This window comes from Wyeomyia smithii, chromosome 3 (genome assembly GCF_029784165.1).
Source record: "Wyeomyia smithii strain HCP4-BCI-WySm-NY-G18 chromosome 3, ASM2978416v1, whole genome shotgun sequence".
Taxonomy (NCBI): domain Eukaryota; kingdom Metazoa; phylum Arthropoda; class Insecta; order Diptera; family Culicidae; genus Wyeomyia; species Wyeomyia smithii.
The window spans coordinates 260,699,724-260,718,300 of NC_073696.1; the positions used below are offsets into that span (position 1 = coordinate 260,699,724).

An 18,577-nucleotide genomic window follows, 5' to 3' on the forward strand; every position below is an offset into this window, starting at 1 on the left:
AATTTCAAACCCGGGCTCCGGCAACTTTACTCTGCCAGAACAAATGGAGTCAAAAAGCTCCATGGGCAGCCGCGCGCAACAGGCAGAACCTGGCCTTCGGTTTTATCACTAGTCCTTGGTTCACTTAGCAGGAAAGGGGAGAGCCCGACGGTCTGTCTTCCTGATCCCGAGTCGAAACCGGAGGGCGGCGCCTGATGAGATTCGTACTCACGCAAGGAGGCCACTGGCTTGTTTCGTCAACCAGTCAGCCAGACTGACTGCTTAGGTCAGGTCACAACCAAGCGACAACGGTCGACTGTGACAGCGTCGCCAAAAAACCTCAGGTTTTTGCGTAAGTCAAAAACTGTTCGCGACGCCATTCTGAACTGAATCCTTCGCCAGCAATCACTCGCTAAACTGGGGGAGGAAGCGCACATTCATGTATTTTACACAAAGGACCTGCCAAAAGCCCTAAGATTGATAGAGCAGTCCCCGTACAGTGTGGATACCATAAATGAGAGAATTCTCTGTCTACTCCATAACCAGACGTACATGGATACATGGCGAGTATGCCATCGTAACGTTACTGGAAGGTGGAGCTGAACCAACAGTCTTCCAACGGTATAAAGCTTCCGGCTGAACTACAAGTACGACAAGGCACGCATGCGGTAGGTTGGTAGGAAGTCTTCGAACACAGGCGTGAAAAGCTCTGTTGCAAAAGCAGGAAAGGTACGTTCGAAGACTCCTTCAGAGAGTGCACCGCTCGCGAAAAAGGTTCCGCCAACAAATCGAAAGAGGAGTATGCGGGAGCATCTAACTAGTCGCAACCCTCAGAGCCGAAATTCGACAAACGTCCAGAGTTCTTTGCAAGTGACCTATAGGAGGATCAGGAAAGCTTTTACGTCAAACTGTCTGTCGTGATGTGCCCTGTTCAACAGGGCTAAAATCACGTCAATCCGGGAAAAAGCGATGTCCAAAGATCATACCAATGGTCTGGGGCAATCGAAAAAGGAAGATGGAAGTATGACTGTTACGCCTAGAGAAACACTGTATGTTCTTATGCACTTTCACTCTCCTGGCTCGACAGTGGCCTCCGAGTCGAATGCTGAAAAGCTACAGAGTCACGGATCCAGACGCATGACGTCACGTGACTCCACAGGGCTCGTTTGTCGACTGTTCACGAAGACTTCTATCAAATGGGCACTAAGTTCTTTGGAACCTATGAAGTGACCAGGACCGGATGGCGTTCTACCAAGTTTTCTGCAAAAATCAGACGGAGTCATCATGTCCGAACACATCAACTTTTTTCGAGCTTGCTTCACTCTGGGAACGTTAAGGTGGTGTTTATACCAAAACCAGAAAAAAAAGACAAAACATTGCCCACAGCTCTCAGACCTACAATTCTGACGTCAACTCTTCTCAAATTGATGGAGAAAATTACGGATAGCATCAATACGCAGTATCTACTGAAACCGCTTTGCATTGCCTTGTGACGAGGATCGAGAAATCACTGAAATATAAAGGGACTTTTCTTGATATTGAGGGAGCTCTCGATAACACGTCCTTTCCATCAATTTACACGGCTTTACAAAAAATAAAGGAGTCAACAATGCTACAATGAGCTGGATCCAAGCAATACTTTCGAGCAGAAAGATAACAGTTGCATTCGGAGATACGTCCGTCACAATAGAGGCAGTGAAAGGGTGTCGTCAGGGGGAGTTCGCTCTCCACTGTTATGGTCACTTGTGGTAGACGTTCTCCTAACCAAGCTATCGCAACTAGACTACGAAATCCTTATTTTTCGGGGAAAATATGATGCACTTTATCTAGTCGTATACAAATGGCTCTTAACCAGGGCTGCTGAATATCACTTCGTTGCATTCGTATTCATTCATTATTACCGAAGCACAACAACACGTGGCAACAGTGTATTCACTCAGCAATGGAAACAACGCCCATAGTGAACTGAACTGTTATGAGTGGCTTGTGGGCGATGAATAGTTATTAAAACGTAATATGATTACCTTCGTGTTTGATTCGTATTGGCTACGATTTACTCAAGTCATCCGAAGCGATATTGAGCGATCGGATGGGAATACATCGTTTCAGAAGCCTTTGTGACTCAGATCAATGCCGTGCCGCAATGATGCTTCGGGGCGAATCCAAACGAAAAATGAAAATTGCCGAGGAAGAAGCTTATACTGGCGTGGGCTAGGATTTTGACGTAAGCGCTAAAAGCACAAAATCGCTACAGATCTAAATCGTTTGCAAAATAACAGAAGCGCTTTATTACGCAAACTGATCTGATAGAATCTGAGTAAATATGATGAAAAACATACCCCATTGCTTTAACACGTTTATTTATGTAAACGCATTGAGTTTTAATGCCAACGTCACTTCTCTTGCAAAACAGCAAAACCATTTCAAAGTTTTGTGTGTGTGTGTTTGTGTGTGTTTTTACAATTCATCTCCCACTGGCCGGCAGTGCTTTTATGTAAAAAACCTATCTGTATCTATTTCTATTTAAAGCTGATTTTTTTTTATTGATTTTTTAATATATTACATAATACAGAGATGCAAATATTTTTAGCCCTGGAGATGAAAGGTGACAGCTCTAGTGTTCATCCAACGACCCATTTCAAGAATGCCTGGTAATACACGTACATTCCGAGATCGTCTTCATAAACACTAAGCCCCGCATGAATACGTTGTTATATCTATTGGACATAACATTGTATTCACACTTCCAGACTAATTTACATTTGTGGCTCGTATTTAATATTACTTGATAATACAGTTACAGTTCAGAACGATCTTACCAACGTCTTCTTAAAGAAATTCTTCGCTATTAGTGTACAGATTCGAATCTGCCCACGTTTTCCATGGCAGCTAATTAGTTTACCCGCCACCGAACGGCGGTGGCGCTGCGAGCGTATCAAATTTTACTTCTTGGTCGATGAGTTTTGTGGCTGGTTCAAGTGCTCCTCAAAAACATAACACTCCGAATATATAGTGATACTTATCCTGCCCAGAACGGTCCGTTGATGCTCTTGTTCACTTTTCTAGATATCAGAGGAACCCGAACTTCGCGATTTCACCAATTACTTCATTTTTATTCCACGGGAAACTGCCTTCATCACTAAAATTTTACGTTGAGGTAGAACGCGCACAACACTCAGTTGGCCTTGTTGCCAGTCCCACTCAGCAAAACCATTTCAAAGTTTTGCACTGAAAGTGACGTTGGTACGCCTGAATAGTCTAGTTTGCCATGCGTACTGGTCGGTAGTCAGCAGAGAGGATATAAATAAAATTATGCACTCCACAAGCATGATACACTATCGTATTCGTACCTCAACGTCACTTCTATGTAAAGTGGCGCTGACGTCACTTCTTATTCTTGATATTTCTCAGTTATTTATCAAAATTTTTGGAAACGGCAAGGTGATTTTCTATATTATAGTAATATGTAAAAAAATTAAATTCGAAAATTTGGCGCTTACGTAAAAATGCAAGCCCACGGCATATATATATATATATATATATATATATATATATATATATATATATATATATATATATATATATATATATATATATATATATATATTTATTTATATATATATATATATATATATATATATATATATATATATATATATATATATATATATATATATATATATATATATATATATATATATATATATATATATATATATATATATATATTGTTGTTTCGGATTGTAGAGTAAGAGCCCTCACTGATGTTTGTAGCAGTTTAATTATAGAAAAAGCTTCAAAGCTATAAATATAAATTTATAAATGTTGTGTGCTGTGTCGAGTGGAAGTGAGTACTTACAAATCAGTGAGCCCTACACACGTGTATCCGAGAAACTGTATTGATTTTATATGACTTATCTGCGCTATCTTTAAGGAAATATACGTTATTCATTAATAAGGATGGTAAATTAATCATTCATTTACCTGCAGAATAAATTCTAAGTTATTCAAATATATTTCACTACACGAAATCTCGAATAATTTCTCTAAGCTAACCTACTCTACTTTCACATCTGACGTTGTCTTCTCAAAGGCCAAAGAGATAAGCTGATCCTCCATCAGCGATCACGGCATTAGCCGTTTATTAACGGCGAGCAAAGTTGTCAGTTCCTTTGCTTCCTTGGTAACATTCTCCCCCCGATGGAACTGGCGAGCATTCCCGGTTTCATCAGACACATCCAAAATAGCCAACTTTGCCACAGGCCGACGCAAAATGCCTTTGGTAGTCATAATCTCCGCTTGCCTTGCTCTTCCATCTGCAGCGGTGATCACTTTCAGAATGCGTCCTCGCGTCCATTTATTACGTGTCGTATCGTCGATGATAAGAACTAGTTCGCCCGGTTGTATGGCTCTACTTTCCTCGAACCACTTCGTCCGTTTAGTTAGAGTTGGTAAGTATTCTAGGACCCACCGTTTCCAAAATCGGTCCAAAAGCTTTTGGATTCGACCCCACGATCGTTTCAATAGAGAACATTCATTCGCTGCAGCTGCTATCGGCTGGCGTATTCCTGATGAGCTACCGAGCAGAAAGTGATTTGGCGTAAGGGATTCTTGTTCTGCCGAATCTATGGGTAAATACGTCAGCGGACGGCTGTTTACTATGGATTCTGCCTCGATGACTATGGTTGAAAGGTCTTCATCAGAAATATTGTCATTATCACACGTAGCGCCAAGTGCTGTTTTGACGGAACGAACCAATCGTTCCCAGGATCCCCCCATATGGGGGGCTGAGGGAGGATTGAATTTCCAATTTGTTGTCGTACTGGTGAACGTTGCTTCCAGGCCCTGTTCAATTTGTTCTCGCAGTAATCTTTCTGCGCCTTGAAAATTAGTTCCGTTGTCGCTGTAAATTACGACCGGGAACCCTCTGCGACAAACGAATCTGCGAACAGCCAAAATACACGATTCCGTGCTTAAGTTGCTTGCTACTTCGACGTGTACCGCACGAATAGTTAAGCACGTAAATAACGCAATCCAGCGTTTTACATGGCTGCGTCCAAGCTTGACAGTGATGGGGCCGAAATAATCAAGCCCAACGTAGCTAAAGGGTCGGGCGAATGCAGACAATCTAGCTTCTGGCAGGGGCGACATCAGCGGAACTTTTGGTTTCGCTTTGCGTATTCGACAAAGTTGACAACTCGTACTTCTCTTCTTAACTAAGGTCCGAAGCTTCGGAATGTAGTAACGTTGACGTAGTTCGTTCACTACCGTCTCGTTGTTACCGTGGTGTAATTTTTTGTGTTGTTCATCTACGATCAGAGCTGTTAACCGGTTGTGGTAGGAAAGAATGATTGGATACTTAACGGTAGATGGTGCTCGTCGAGCCGCTCCAGTTCGACCATCAACTCTCAGGACACCATTCTTATCCATCATTGGAGTCAGCGTATATATGCTGCTGGACTTTTCGATCGGCTTCCGTTGAGTTGCTGGAAGAGTCATGTTGTGTTTCAACGTTGCAACTTCGTCTGGGTATGATTGCCACTGGGACATTGCAAATAAAGATTGCTCGGCTTGGCGTAATTCTGCTGAGGACAGGTGTATCGATCGTTGGCTCTCTGATGGCTTCTGTCTTCGAGTATAATTTATGAACCGGTGCACATATGCCATTGCCCTGAGCAAACGATTGTATTTAGAAAAACGTTGAAAGTCTATTACTGACACCCGTCCGATCAATCCTCTATGAGCGTAGCACGCTCTAAGCTCCTCCTCAATTGGAACGGGTTGCCTTTGTTGTGGCCATTCTGCTTCATGTTTGTACAGGAATTCTGGGCCAGAGTACCAAATGCTGTTAGCCTTGAAGTAAGGACCAGATCCCCACTTTGTCGCTTCATCGGCGGGATTTTGTTTAGAAGGGACCCAGCGCCATTCATTTCTATCAGTCAACTCCAAAATTTCTGCAACTCGGAAAGACACATACGGTCGGAATCGTCGAGGGTCTGAATTTATCCAACTCAGTGCGGTGCTCGAGTCAGTCCAAAGGAAATGTTTGGATATCTTTAGGGAATGCCCATCCTTCACAAACTGACTTAGACGTGCTCCTTGTGTGCACGCCTGAAGTTCTAATCTCGGTATCGTGACTGGTTTTAAAGGCGCAACCCTGGATTTGGCCATGACCAACGCCACTTCGACATTTCCTTCTAAATTCACGACTCGCAAATACGATACGCTGCAGTACGCTAATTGGCTAGCATCTGTGAATGTATGAAGTTGAACTTTTTCGAAATAGTTAGTGTTTCTAAAATAGCACCTGGGAATTCGAACCGTGTCGATATGCTTTAACGTTGCAACCCATGTTTTCCAATGTTCGAAAATATCATCGGTCACGCATTCGTCCCAGCCGATCCGCGCGCACCAGGTTTCTTGAACTAACATTTTTCCTAACACAATGTATGGTGCTAATAAGCCTAGTGGATCAAATAGAGTCATCACGCAGCGTAAAATTTGTCGTGAGAGGGCTCACTGATTTCTTTGAAGAGTGTTGTTTCGGATTGTAGAGTAAGAGCCCTCCACACGTGTATCCGAGAAACTGTATTGATTTTATATGACTTATCTGCGCTATCTGCAGAATAAATTCTAAGTTATTCAAATATATTTCACTACACGAAATCTCGAATAATTTCTCTAAGCTAACCTACTCTACTTTCACATCTGACGTTGTCTTCTCAAAGGCCAAAGAGATAAGCTGATCCTCCATCAGCGATCACGGCATTAGCCGTTTATTAACGGCGAGCAAAGTTGCCAGTTCCTTTGCTTCCTTGGTAACATTCTCCCCCCGATGGAACTGGCGAGCATTCCCGGTTTCATCAGACACATCCAAAATAGCCAACTTTGCCACAGGCCGACGCAAAATGCCTTTGGTAGTCATAATCTCCGCTTGCCTTGCTCTTCCATCTGCAGCGGTGATCACTTTCAGAATGCGTCCTCGCGTCCATTTATTACGTGTCGTATCGTCGATGATAAGAACTAGTTCGCCCGGTTGTATGGCTCTACTTTCCTCGAACCACTTCGTCCGTTTAGTTAGAGTTGGTAAGTATTCTAGGACCCACCGTTTCCAAAATCGGTCCAAAAGCTTTTGGATTCGACCCCACGATCGTTTCAATAGAGAACATTCATTCGCTGCAGCTGCTATCGGCTGGCGTATTCCTGATGAGCTACCGAGCAGAAAGTGATTTATTTGACTATGTCCGGCGGGTTGCTTCTGATTGAATAAGTAGTATGTTCACGGCCTTAGTCATTTGCTTTGATCCGTAGCTTATCTAGTTGGCTCTTGTTATGCCAGGACGTGGAAACAGTCTCCAAGAAGATACAGGTAGAGGGTATCAAATTGTTCCGTTTAAATAAATAGAAAAGATTTTTACTTTTGAGAAAGGGTTTCTTCTTTTGATTTTTTGAAGTAGAATACTTCTCTCAGGAAGTTCGGCTACATAGGGATGTGAAATGAAAATCTAAAACCGGAAAAAGTAAAAAATATGTCCAATTTCAAATGCTTATAAATTGGTTAGTATTCGATGGATTTCCTCCGTTCTTGCAGCAATAGATTGGAACATCTTCTAAGATTCTTCCTAAATGAAGATAATTGTAATTTTATTATTCAAACTATTGTACTATTGAAAATAGTCAAGCCTTGTCAAAACGAAAAATTCGACCGCTGATTGGTCGTTATATGATTGCTTCCCAAGCACGGTCGACAGAATCATATACCTTGCAATTGAAAATATGATATTTGGCCTAAATAAGAGCCTGTTTCAGCCGAAGCTGCTCATAATGGTTCTAGATAGCGACAACAGCAGTCATCCCTTAGCAGCAGCAGTAGCAATGCAGTGGATACCAGCGATAGCGGATAGCGGCCACAACTGTGGCGTAGCAATGGATAGCGCACTAGTTGCAGCGGTACTCAGCATCAATAGCAGCTGGGCCAGCTGATGCAGGGACAGCGGATACCAATGGCAGCGTAGAGCGGCCACAACTGTGGCATGACTAGGAATAGCTTAGCAGTTGCAGCGGGTAAATCTTACCATGGAGCATTTATGCAATAATTGAATGAAAATTGCAATATCAGCAATCGGCCTTTTTCAAGGCTAGTAAATGTATTTGGAAGAGCATAATAATGGTTATCAATAAACTGCAACTGAGGTTTGATGTTGCTGCAAATGCATAGCAGTGTGATGTTGATACTGTGCTTAACAAGCGGTAAATACGAAACAAATCCGATTTCAAAATGACTGACACGCAAGCAGCCGGGTTATCTAAAAGCATTCTACTTCAAACTTGCGGTCGTGGCTTTGCACACAACCCTCCTGTGATTTTTTTTGAGATGTTTTCAAGCGACACAAAGAAACAATCATTTGTATTTATTTAAACGTAACTTAAGAGTTAAGAAAAAAATATCGACAAGAGAAACATACAAAATGGCGGACATATCCACAATTTCGTAATCATGCAATTCATAATCATTGTGAAAATCTGTCTGTCTACTATGCTATTGCTACTATGTAGCAATAGAAGTATTGAACGTTGAAATATTTTTTCTCAACTGTGGTAAAATTAATTGTCTTCCCGGTCAAAAGAGCACAACTAAAACATTACAAAACTCTATCAACGTGAGATACAAATAACATATTTTGATACAATTTTGTATTTTGATTACAAAATTGAATTTGAATATATATAATAACAAAACGTGTAATGAAGTAGTCCTGAAACAAGTCTAACTAACTTTTCGTTTTTATCAAAACCTGTTGTTGCTAACAATGTTTGTTATTATATTGTATTATATACTATCTTATTTTGTTAGAAAGCTAATATGTTAGTAACAAATTTTAATATGTGTTTGATACTAGTAGAATCATTTCTGTTATAATTTCTGTTATTTTAACACCTAACGGGACCAAATTGAAAACACAGCCTGGAAGGTTTTTCCCGTAACAAACTAACAACTTCTGTTACATTTTTGTTTTTTCTTTCTGATCGGGTTTGCCACAAATGTAAATTTGTATAAATAACTTAAGTTATTTTTCTATACACTAAAGTCGCTTTTTACGCGAGGGATACGTGTCGCGTGAAAAAAACCGCGTAAATTCCGGAATTCGCGTAAAAAACCCGCGTTGAAAAAAACGCCTATGAAGCAACCTTAGTTTATTTATGCACGCCAATCCAGCACACAAGATTGTTAAAATATGCCATTTTGCGTTTTTCTTAATCAACATTTATTTTCCTATGCCCAAACCTATCTTTAAGCGTTTGTCGGACACGAATGCACACAATATGTGTAAAGTGTCTTTAATAAAATTAATAATAATAATAATAATATCTTTAAGCGTATGCAAAAGATTATTTCGCTGTATCGCATTTTTCACCCCGAAAATAAAACTAAGAAAAACCACCTCCGAGCAATGAGAACACTTTAAAGAGAGCGCTATACCTTTTAAATAAAATCTGTTGGTTGCAAATTCGTTTTTTCATCTCCAAGATAAATAAATTAACCCTCTAGTACCCAGTGCCGCCTTAAGACGGTCTTCAGTTGAACCCCTAAAAGCTTCAATCAATACTTAACAAATGTTTATAAAGTTTCAAAGTGATTTTTTCGAAGTCCGTCTGAAAATTGATTTGGGCACTAGTGGGTTAAAGCTACAATTTAATTATTTACCGTATATTGCAAACATCGATTAAAAAATAATTTTTAAACATTTATGTAACCATATTTACCTAGTACAAGAATTATTAGTAAGCACACTAACTGTTCGGTTATTTCAAAAATTTGGTTATTCGGATTGGAATATTTTTAAAAATTTTAGATTAATGAGACAGACCTTGCAAATTAAGCAAATGATTAGTTGTATTAATTTACAACACACCTAACACGGCGCTGCCATGCATCTTCAAAAACCGAGAAAAATATGAACAATATGTTCCCCGTCGTCAATCATAATAAATTCAACTAAATTTTGTATGATTTCCAACATTAATTGTTTTCTTAAGAAACTATGCTCGCTGTTCTATTGAATCTTCACGACATAGATACAAAAATAAAAACTTTTTTGATCCCGGCCGTATGAACAAAAAAGTTTGTCCTGCTTGTCTCTTAGTATTTGCAGCGGCGAATAAAGCCAACGCTTTAAGGCCGTGAACATACTAGCGCTGTAGGCTAATGTACAGCCCTAAGTAAATCCCTGCCGCAGGTTAATGTACAGCTAACCCACGGCAAGGCGAACCGTCTCCGCAGTGCAAGACGCGCCAGTATATTTCCGGCCTAACTCATACGGCCTATTGTCTCATAGCACCAGCAAATGTACGAACAAGCTCAGAAATTCTGGTAAGCTTCAGTGAACGGGCGAATTCGAGGCGAATGCTATTTTGTCTTCGTCCCGATTTTATTTGCCATGATGAATCTATCAATGTCACGGTGAACCGATACAAATATTTACTGAGTTGCATCGATGTGATTTTGAACCGTATCCAATCGGCAAATAATGAGAAACAGCAGGAAAAGGGAAAGACACGAATCGATCGTTTCAGTTCATCCGAACACATGTACGCGCCCGATGAAGTATGCGTTCGTGTTACATTGACATTAGTCCACAGCGAACGGTTCACGAAGCAAATGAAGATTCAATGCAGGAATCAGGAGCCCTGCTCTAACACCGTCTTCCAGTAGTGCTTTTAGCAGTGGTTCCTACCGGGGGTCCACGGCCGGCAAGGGATCCGTGAAGGTCTTCGCAAATTTGACAGGTAATTTAAATTCCTTTCTAGACACCTCTATAAAAGCGGGTTATCAGCTCTTCTGCGTATTTGGGCTATGAGGTGAAACAAATTAGACTTTCAGGACGATTTAAGACTGGAAAACGCAGCCTCGTATTGCAAATCTCGTATCTGATTTTTTTTTCGGGGGGAACCGTGAAGCTCTCTGTAATTCGCATAGGCAGCCGCGGAGCTCTTTGTGTTTAGCAAAAGGGGCTGCGGACCCAAAAAGGTTGGGAGCCACTGGCTTAGAGGAAGGGTCGAACATTGAACCCGCTAAAACAGTCATCATACCCTTCACCAAGCGAAGGATGTGTTTAATTACTCCTTCGCTATTGAATTGTTGTTTCAGCAATGAGACCGAATATTGTGGAATCATTCTGGATTAGGAGCTGAACAGGACTGCTCAGCTGGACTACGCTAACAAGATGGCAGAACACTGTGTTACATCACCATTGCTCGACTACGTATAACCTACGCAGCCCTTGTACGGTAATCTAAGGTTAATGAAACGACAGCTCAGGAAAAACTCAACAAAGTTCAACGACTGGCCTCTCTTCCCAGTGTTAGCAGTGCCCTGCGCACAACCCCGACTGCAGCCATGGAAGCCATGTTGTGCTTACTGCCTCTATGTAAAGGAAGAGTGTTTGGCGCCATGAGGAGGCAAAGAATTACAACGATGCTCGAAGATGACCTAGTGGGTCACCTGGACATTCTGAAAATCGAATCCCAGACTCAATCAGGGTATAAAGACCACTATCTTTTTGGGTAAGTGGCGAACCGTCTTTCAAGCAGAGGTATGCGCAATATACAGTAAGGTCGCTTTTTACGCGGGTTGCTTTCCTCCATTACTCAAAAACGGTACAAGATATCGACCTAATTTTAATCACGTTTTCCGTTTCAGGCCACGAGTGATCATATATCAGTTTTCAAAAAAATTCACAATTTTTGGTGTAAATACTCAAAATTTAAAATATTGCATTTTGGTCTCTAGATTGGCCACTATCATATTCAAACGAGGTTTGAAAGTTTTAGGACGGTTTTCTTTGCTATATTTGCAACTCAAAAAAGTCGTTTTTTACGCGGGCCCATACAAATTCGGAACGCATACCCCGCGTAAAAAGCGACCTTAGTGTACTTGTGAGCTATGATATGTCTAAAGCGCAACTATAGAATCTTTTCAGACAGTTCGCTCGACTGGCATCAAAGTCTGCCACATATGTTTCCAGACTAGTTTGGGAGAGCATTGCAATAATCAGGGAACTTTCCCGTCTCAACAAAGTCATGCTACTCTGCGGAGTCGTAGGAAATGAACATGCCGACAGCCTAGCAAAACAAGGATCTGCTCAGCAACCGTTTCTGGGTACCTCTACATCCGCCATTAAAGACGAACTAAGTACATGGGAAGCGCTAAAAAATAGCATCTCATTAGCAACATGCGCAGAGTTTTAGACAAGCTAAACAGTTTATCAACCCCAATTCTGTGGCTACCAAACAGGCTTGTTCAGTTCTCTTGAATTTTGCCCTAAATTTCCCTCTCTACCTGCCAAACCCCTTGGAGAACTTGAGTCGCAGAGTTCCTTTTCACTCTTAATCATCGCGTGTGAGGGGTAAACATTTGTTTGCTCTCTCAGTTTAAGAGGGAGTAGTTTTCGTTAGCTTCTCCTTTACTAGACTAGAAGATGGCCAAATATCAAAACATTTAGGTTCACTTTGAAGCCACATCCTAACCGTTTTCGAATTTAATAATAATAGGAAGATAGGAAGATTTACAACTCACCATGGATGCGTATTCTACAGAAAGTTCGATTTTATACTGTTTTTGTCGCACCCCAGAGCGATGAGAACGGTAACGCAATGCTGTTGATCGCCGAGCAACTCATTTCACTTTTCTTGCGTGCGCGGATGAGCAATTTACAAAAGTTTCTCTGGGTTTTTGCTCTGTCAAATTAGGAGCGTTTTTTCGTCAGAGAAACTATTACTCTGCGCTCTCTACAGCAGATGGTGTGATGCACATTGAATGTAAGCTCACAGTTGTTAAGAGGGAGTAAAACTGTTTGCTCTTTGAGATGAAGATTAGCAAAACAAAGCCTGCTACCAAAAGACTACTTAGGTTAACTCGTAGTGAACTACGCATCATCACAAGACTTCTCACTGGACACTGTTCTGCTCTTTATCATTTAAAGAAAATCGGCAAAACCTAAAAGAACCTTCATCGGAAATTACCTCTAAACTCCGTACCAATCCCAAAACGGTCACTAGTTTCAACTTCATCAATGAGTTCGAGTATCTGGTAAAGTAATCGAGACCAGCGGGGTAGAGGTAATGTAAAAACTTACTAAGCCTTGTTATGGGGGAAAGCATCGAAAATTTCGAAAAAAGTCCTTACAAAATTTATGGATGACGCCTTAGCATGTAAGAAACTCGGAACATACGAAGTTTTATGTCATTTTTGCAACTACAAAAAAGTTCCTTTCAATTTCGGGAACTGAGTCAAAAAGCTTCCAACAGTTGTTTGAAGTTGAATTTTATGATACCCTACACGCAAAAGTTGGAGTGTGCGTAACCAGATCATTTATGAGCGAAATTAGCGCATTTACTGATTAAAATTAGAACCAGTACAACGCATGTGCGTTGGGCATAACGCATTTGATGCTCTAGCGTATTTTGAATGTATTGCGCAGCTCCAAACCACTACACTTATAAAGCATCAGCCGATGTTCAGAAGGTTGGCATCGTAAAAAAGTGCAACCAGCAATCAATACTGATAAGTTGGGTACTGACTCCATTGAAGAAATTATTGTCTGATCGATTCACTTGCATGAATCAGGTCATTTGAAAACATCATTCAATCATTAACAATAAACAAAAACATGAGATTAGTCCAAAACTTTTTGCATTTAATTATGACTCTGGTTTCATTCTCTTGTATTCGGTTCTGCGTTACTGGCACCAGCGTCAATAACTTCCACGGCAGTAAGGCTCGCCATTGGCTGTTTCGGTTGCTGACGATTTTTAGGGATGCACGAGCCGTTGATACGCACCGGCTCGCGAAAGTAAAGAACGGTTTTTTGAGCGCCTCGAAACTGATCGTTCGCCCGAAGCCGAAGTTTACCGACACATTACGATTTTTGTGTATATGATACATATTCTGATTTTGATCTCTGTCAAAGTATTCCTTGTACAACTTTTGCGTTATGCGTATCACGCATTGGTTGTGAGAAGTCAGAGCAAATTCTGTGCGAATTGAAAGGACACATTGGATGATTAAAGCTTGAACTTTTGCGTGTAGTTGTTAATAACTAAACTGTTCCTAAAAGCCTGAATTTCCTGCTAAATTTTGTGGCAAAATAATGGAATCAGTTGGAAATCAGTTATAAATAGTCGCGAGCCTCTAAGATGTGTTTCGAGAAGATTTTCTACAGCATTAATATGCGTTTTCGGTTGGAAATGAAGGTTGATCTTTCAAGGTTTAGGGTAACATATTCAATCACCATCTGAAATATCCAAAAAGTAACGGCATAACGTACTGGGTGTTTATTTTTCTTAGCTTTCACGACCATCAAATGACTGATGTAAACATTATACACCAGTCAAAAGTTGATCATTTCATCAGCGCTTGCGCTAGTAACAGCGACTGACACTAAGTGACGGGTGCATTTTACACTTTCACACAGTAAATTGTTCGTGATGACTGTGTTTTACCCATCAAACGGTTAAGTGCTCGTTATATTGCAGCTAACCTCAACTACCAGCAGGCAGGCAGACTAGTAGGAGACAAGATAATTTACCCCGTGAAAGCTAGTGGGAACAAAAGTAATCCCCTGTGGTAACGCCAGTGGACAAACTTCGTACTTTATCACTGGGAACTTGATGGAAAGCATACAAATCCTGTCCCGGGTCCTATTACGCCATGTTCCGACAGACAGATGCTACTGACAGAAATAAAACACGGTAAAGTACGATATCGTTGACTAATACCACTTCCTAGAGGTGGCCATTGTGGGTCATTTAATCGGTGTTATTTGATTGTAGCTCCGGCAGCAGATGCCTCCATGGGATGTACGAGTTTGCGTTTTGCATTGCCCAGTAGCAGCTAGTATAGTTGCGCCTCTGCTGATGACGCAACCGGGCAGTGATGAAACAGTCTCATGATGCTGGCATAACTTTCCTCCTCTCACAGAGTGAACACTCTAGCTGCAGTCCGCAGCGGGACGGGGATCCCAGTCTCGGGGTACACAGAGAGGAAAATAACAAAGTTTGTAACTAATTTAATGTATGCCGGTGGGGGTTTTGTTGGCGAAGTTTGAACCAAACTGTACACTTTGTGGTTTTGTTTTAATAATTACTAATTACGTTGTTTGGTGTCCGATGGACGAAACTTTTGGGATGTGTAAAAGTGTTTCCTGAAGCTATCATTTAGCCAAATTTCGTTCGACTAATTGCAAGTAGAGATGGTATCGTAACAAGTGGTCAATTTATTCGATATTTTATTGAGTAAGTCAATGTTGGGATTGATGAAAAATTTGAAGGCACTTTGGGATTGTTTCGTCATTATTTAATCATCTTATGATCAGTTTATAAAAAAACAATTCTCGAAAAAAGCCACTGCTCGAAATATGGAATGAAGTTGATTGACAGATGAAGAGTAAAGGACATTATTTTTCGTGGCGTTCCTAATCGTACGCCACCTTAAAATCTTTCAACAGACGATGAGTCTGCAAGTTTACTCGCTCGCGGTTAATTCATTTCTATATCTTCATCTCTACGTTTGCTGCTTAAAAGTAAAACTGAAAATTGCAAGATTAGTTTCCGTATCCTTATTAAACTTAAATTGGAGCTCAAACTGTATCATGATTTCATACAATGAACTTAAAATGATACTCAGCATAACCGCGAAACTCGTGCAGCCACTATTAGGTAATGAAACTTCTCACTGATGATGACGCCGACGGAGGCAGCGAAATGCCATCTCAACAGCCAGTAGAGTACGCTGCCCTTTAGGCTGCGACCGACTTAAAAATATATGTCATACCTTGACCTTTTGTTCGAGACTAGCCGTGACCGACAGTGTTGCCGGCACCACAATGAACCATATCGCCTTATAATGGTTGGTATCGCTTTTGTTTTATGGCGCTGAAAACTGGACTTGATTTTCGAATCAGTTCTACGCCTCATATAACATGGTAGATTAAAGTTTGAGTGGTTTATAGCGGAACGCTACCCAAACTTGTGGTTGACACTGATCTATTCTGGTCGTCATGGCGGCAAGCTAGAGCGATAAAACCGGCCACATACACGTTACGTGGCGACCGGTTCACCCTGTAAATGGCATAAAACAGTCATTTCAGTTGCAGAACAAGCCAAACAGACTCGGATGAAATAGCTTCGGACCGCCGGACCCAGCTTTTCTCGTGGCTGGAACGATGGCACTGCAAAAGACGTGTAATTATCACGGCCGGATGAAAACAAGCTCGGTGCAAAAAAATTAATATACATATAATGGAGTTTCGGTGCTTCAGCAAGGATTGGCCATTACGGACGGTCCATCGGAGGGCGTGCAACGCTGCTCTCGCTGCAAAGCAACAGCACCGCGTAAATATTCTGTGTACAGTGTCACTTGCGGTGCTCCGCCACAAACATGATGAGGCGAGGCGTGCCATCCTTTGAACCCATTTTCTACTATCTCGCTCGCCAACATGACGATATTCAGGTCCAGTTCGCTTCGAGGGAACTGACAGATGAGTCACGCGTTTAGTCAGAAAATAGAGAATGAGAAAAGGTTGAACTTAATCAATTTCTTGACACCGCACCACCCTGCATCCCGTATGCTGAAGCGATGGAATTGAAATATATGCCGGACATCTACGCCAATTCAGCCAGTCAATTACCATCGCATCAGGATACTCGTTAATCATTTCGCTAGCGATCACTTCGTCTGTAGTCTCCGATGAGCCCACAGCTTGAACCACGCGGCTCGGAAAGCACTGGTGGTTGTGGTTGTTACAGCGCTGCCACACTTCCCGCAGGGGAATGGAAATGAAACAGGTTGTGTCTTTGATGTGGAAAATGCCAGCTGAAGTGACCTTTTAGCTCATTTCAAGTCATTTCGATAGCATCATCGTACCTTTTCTTTACTGTTTTTTACGAGTCCTCGCACTCGCTGGGCCCTTCTTCGTGCTCCACCGTAGGAGATAGAGGAGTTATAGCAAAGCCAATGTAACTTTTTCAATTTGTTACAAATCATTGTAACTTATCTGTTTAATTTGGCTGATCTTTTGAAATTATTTGTGATAGAAGTTGGACAATATGGTTTAACCCGCTTCTCTCCTAGATGTGCGCAACTGAAACGATGTGCATACCTCTACCTATTCGGATTGGGGATGCAATTTGCATCAGCCGTTACGTTACCGGTGGTGCCAGGACGGCAGCGTGTGTGTTGTGCCTTCTCAGCCGATTGTTCTCTTCGGCTATGTAACGCGCGCGCGACATGTTTGTTTATCGTAAATGTCAACCTCGTGAGGGTGAATCAACTTGCGTTGACGTTCGGTTTGCGTTTTCGGGTACCATCTCCTTTGGTTTGGTTAGTTGATGAAAGATTGAACATGCACAAGGTGTACATGGTAGGGAACCTATTTTAAGCAGCTCGTACGGCCTGTTATGTATTGAGACGAAATACTCGAAATGTGTAAATATTACTATGAAAACATCAACTTGTCCACTAACTTTTTTTCTATCAGTACTTGTTTTCTAATTATAAAATTGATTTAGCAAATTTTAACAATGATCAATAGGAGTTCCCAATCAAGAAACACTATTTCAAGCACCAGACCCTATTTTAAACAGATAGCACCTGTTTTGCAGGGGGTTTTCTTTAGCACCCGAATCGCTCCTGAATAGCTACAATTTAGTCTGATTTTTGTATGATTACCGGTATTTTATGTATTCGTAAGACAGCTAGAATATCAAAGTTTTCGTTGCCGTCATTCAAATTTTCGATATTGATCAAAATTCAACAGTTCGAGGCCCGTTTCCACAAGGCTTTAGTCAAAAGCAAATTTTGTTTCATTGATAACAGAAGTGATTTCTTTTCGATTGTTACAAAACATTGAGTGATAATTTATCTCATATCCCAAAAATAACTGGGGTATCGAACGTCTTCGATAGTGGTTTTCTTCGGCCAGTTTTTAGCATGACTGTTGCAGAAAACCTGCCGGAATAAATACTGCCAAAGACGTTTGATACTAACTAAGATATTCGATTCGGTGGTGAAAGACTGACAAACTGCCACCACAAAAAACTATTTACATCTCTTGCAGAGGAAATTTTATAATTTTTTGGTGAGAAAGTGTCTTATAAACTAATTACAAGATAAATTATCGCAGTAGCAGACCTATTGGAACCTTCTTTTGATCGCATTCGAATTTAGTTTACCACCACTGAATTCTGATTTTTTAATTATGATCAAATTTTATTTCAACATAGCATGAATTCACGATAACTGTAGTAGTTTTTGGGCTTGATTGCATGTAAGTTTTTCAGTTTATTATATTGTTTAATCGCCTCCTAGTTTACTCTCATAGAGAGCAACTTACCAGAGATTTCGTACGCGCGCTATTATGCCTGTGCCAAGTGTTACTTTTTCGATACAACTGCTTTAACATTCAATAATCACGTGATATAAAAATGAAACTTGAGACTTCCTCCGCATTATTTTGACTTTCCCAGTTCCCCGAACGAAGAGCGAGTCGCGGGATACGTGCCGCGTAAAAACCGCGTAAATTCCGGAATCCGCGTAAAA

The 18,577-nt window shown here is 41.1% G+C and overlaps 2 protein-coding genes across 4 annotated transcripts in view; both read right to left on the bottom strand.

Moving 5' to 3' along the window:
* The window catches only part of LOC129731910 (uncharacterized), a 527,400-nt gene that overhangs the window by 492,456 nt on the left and 16,367 nt on the right, over positions 1 to 18,577 (bottom strand). The window lies entirely within an intron of this gene.
* LOC129729226 (uncharacterized) lies at positions 4,105 to 5,478 on the bottom strand. Its single transcript, XM_055687723.1, has one exon. It carries the CDS (start codon positions 5,476 to 5,478, stop codon positions 4,105 to 4,107), a length of 1,374 nt encoding a protein of 457 aa, XP_055543698.1.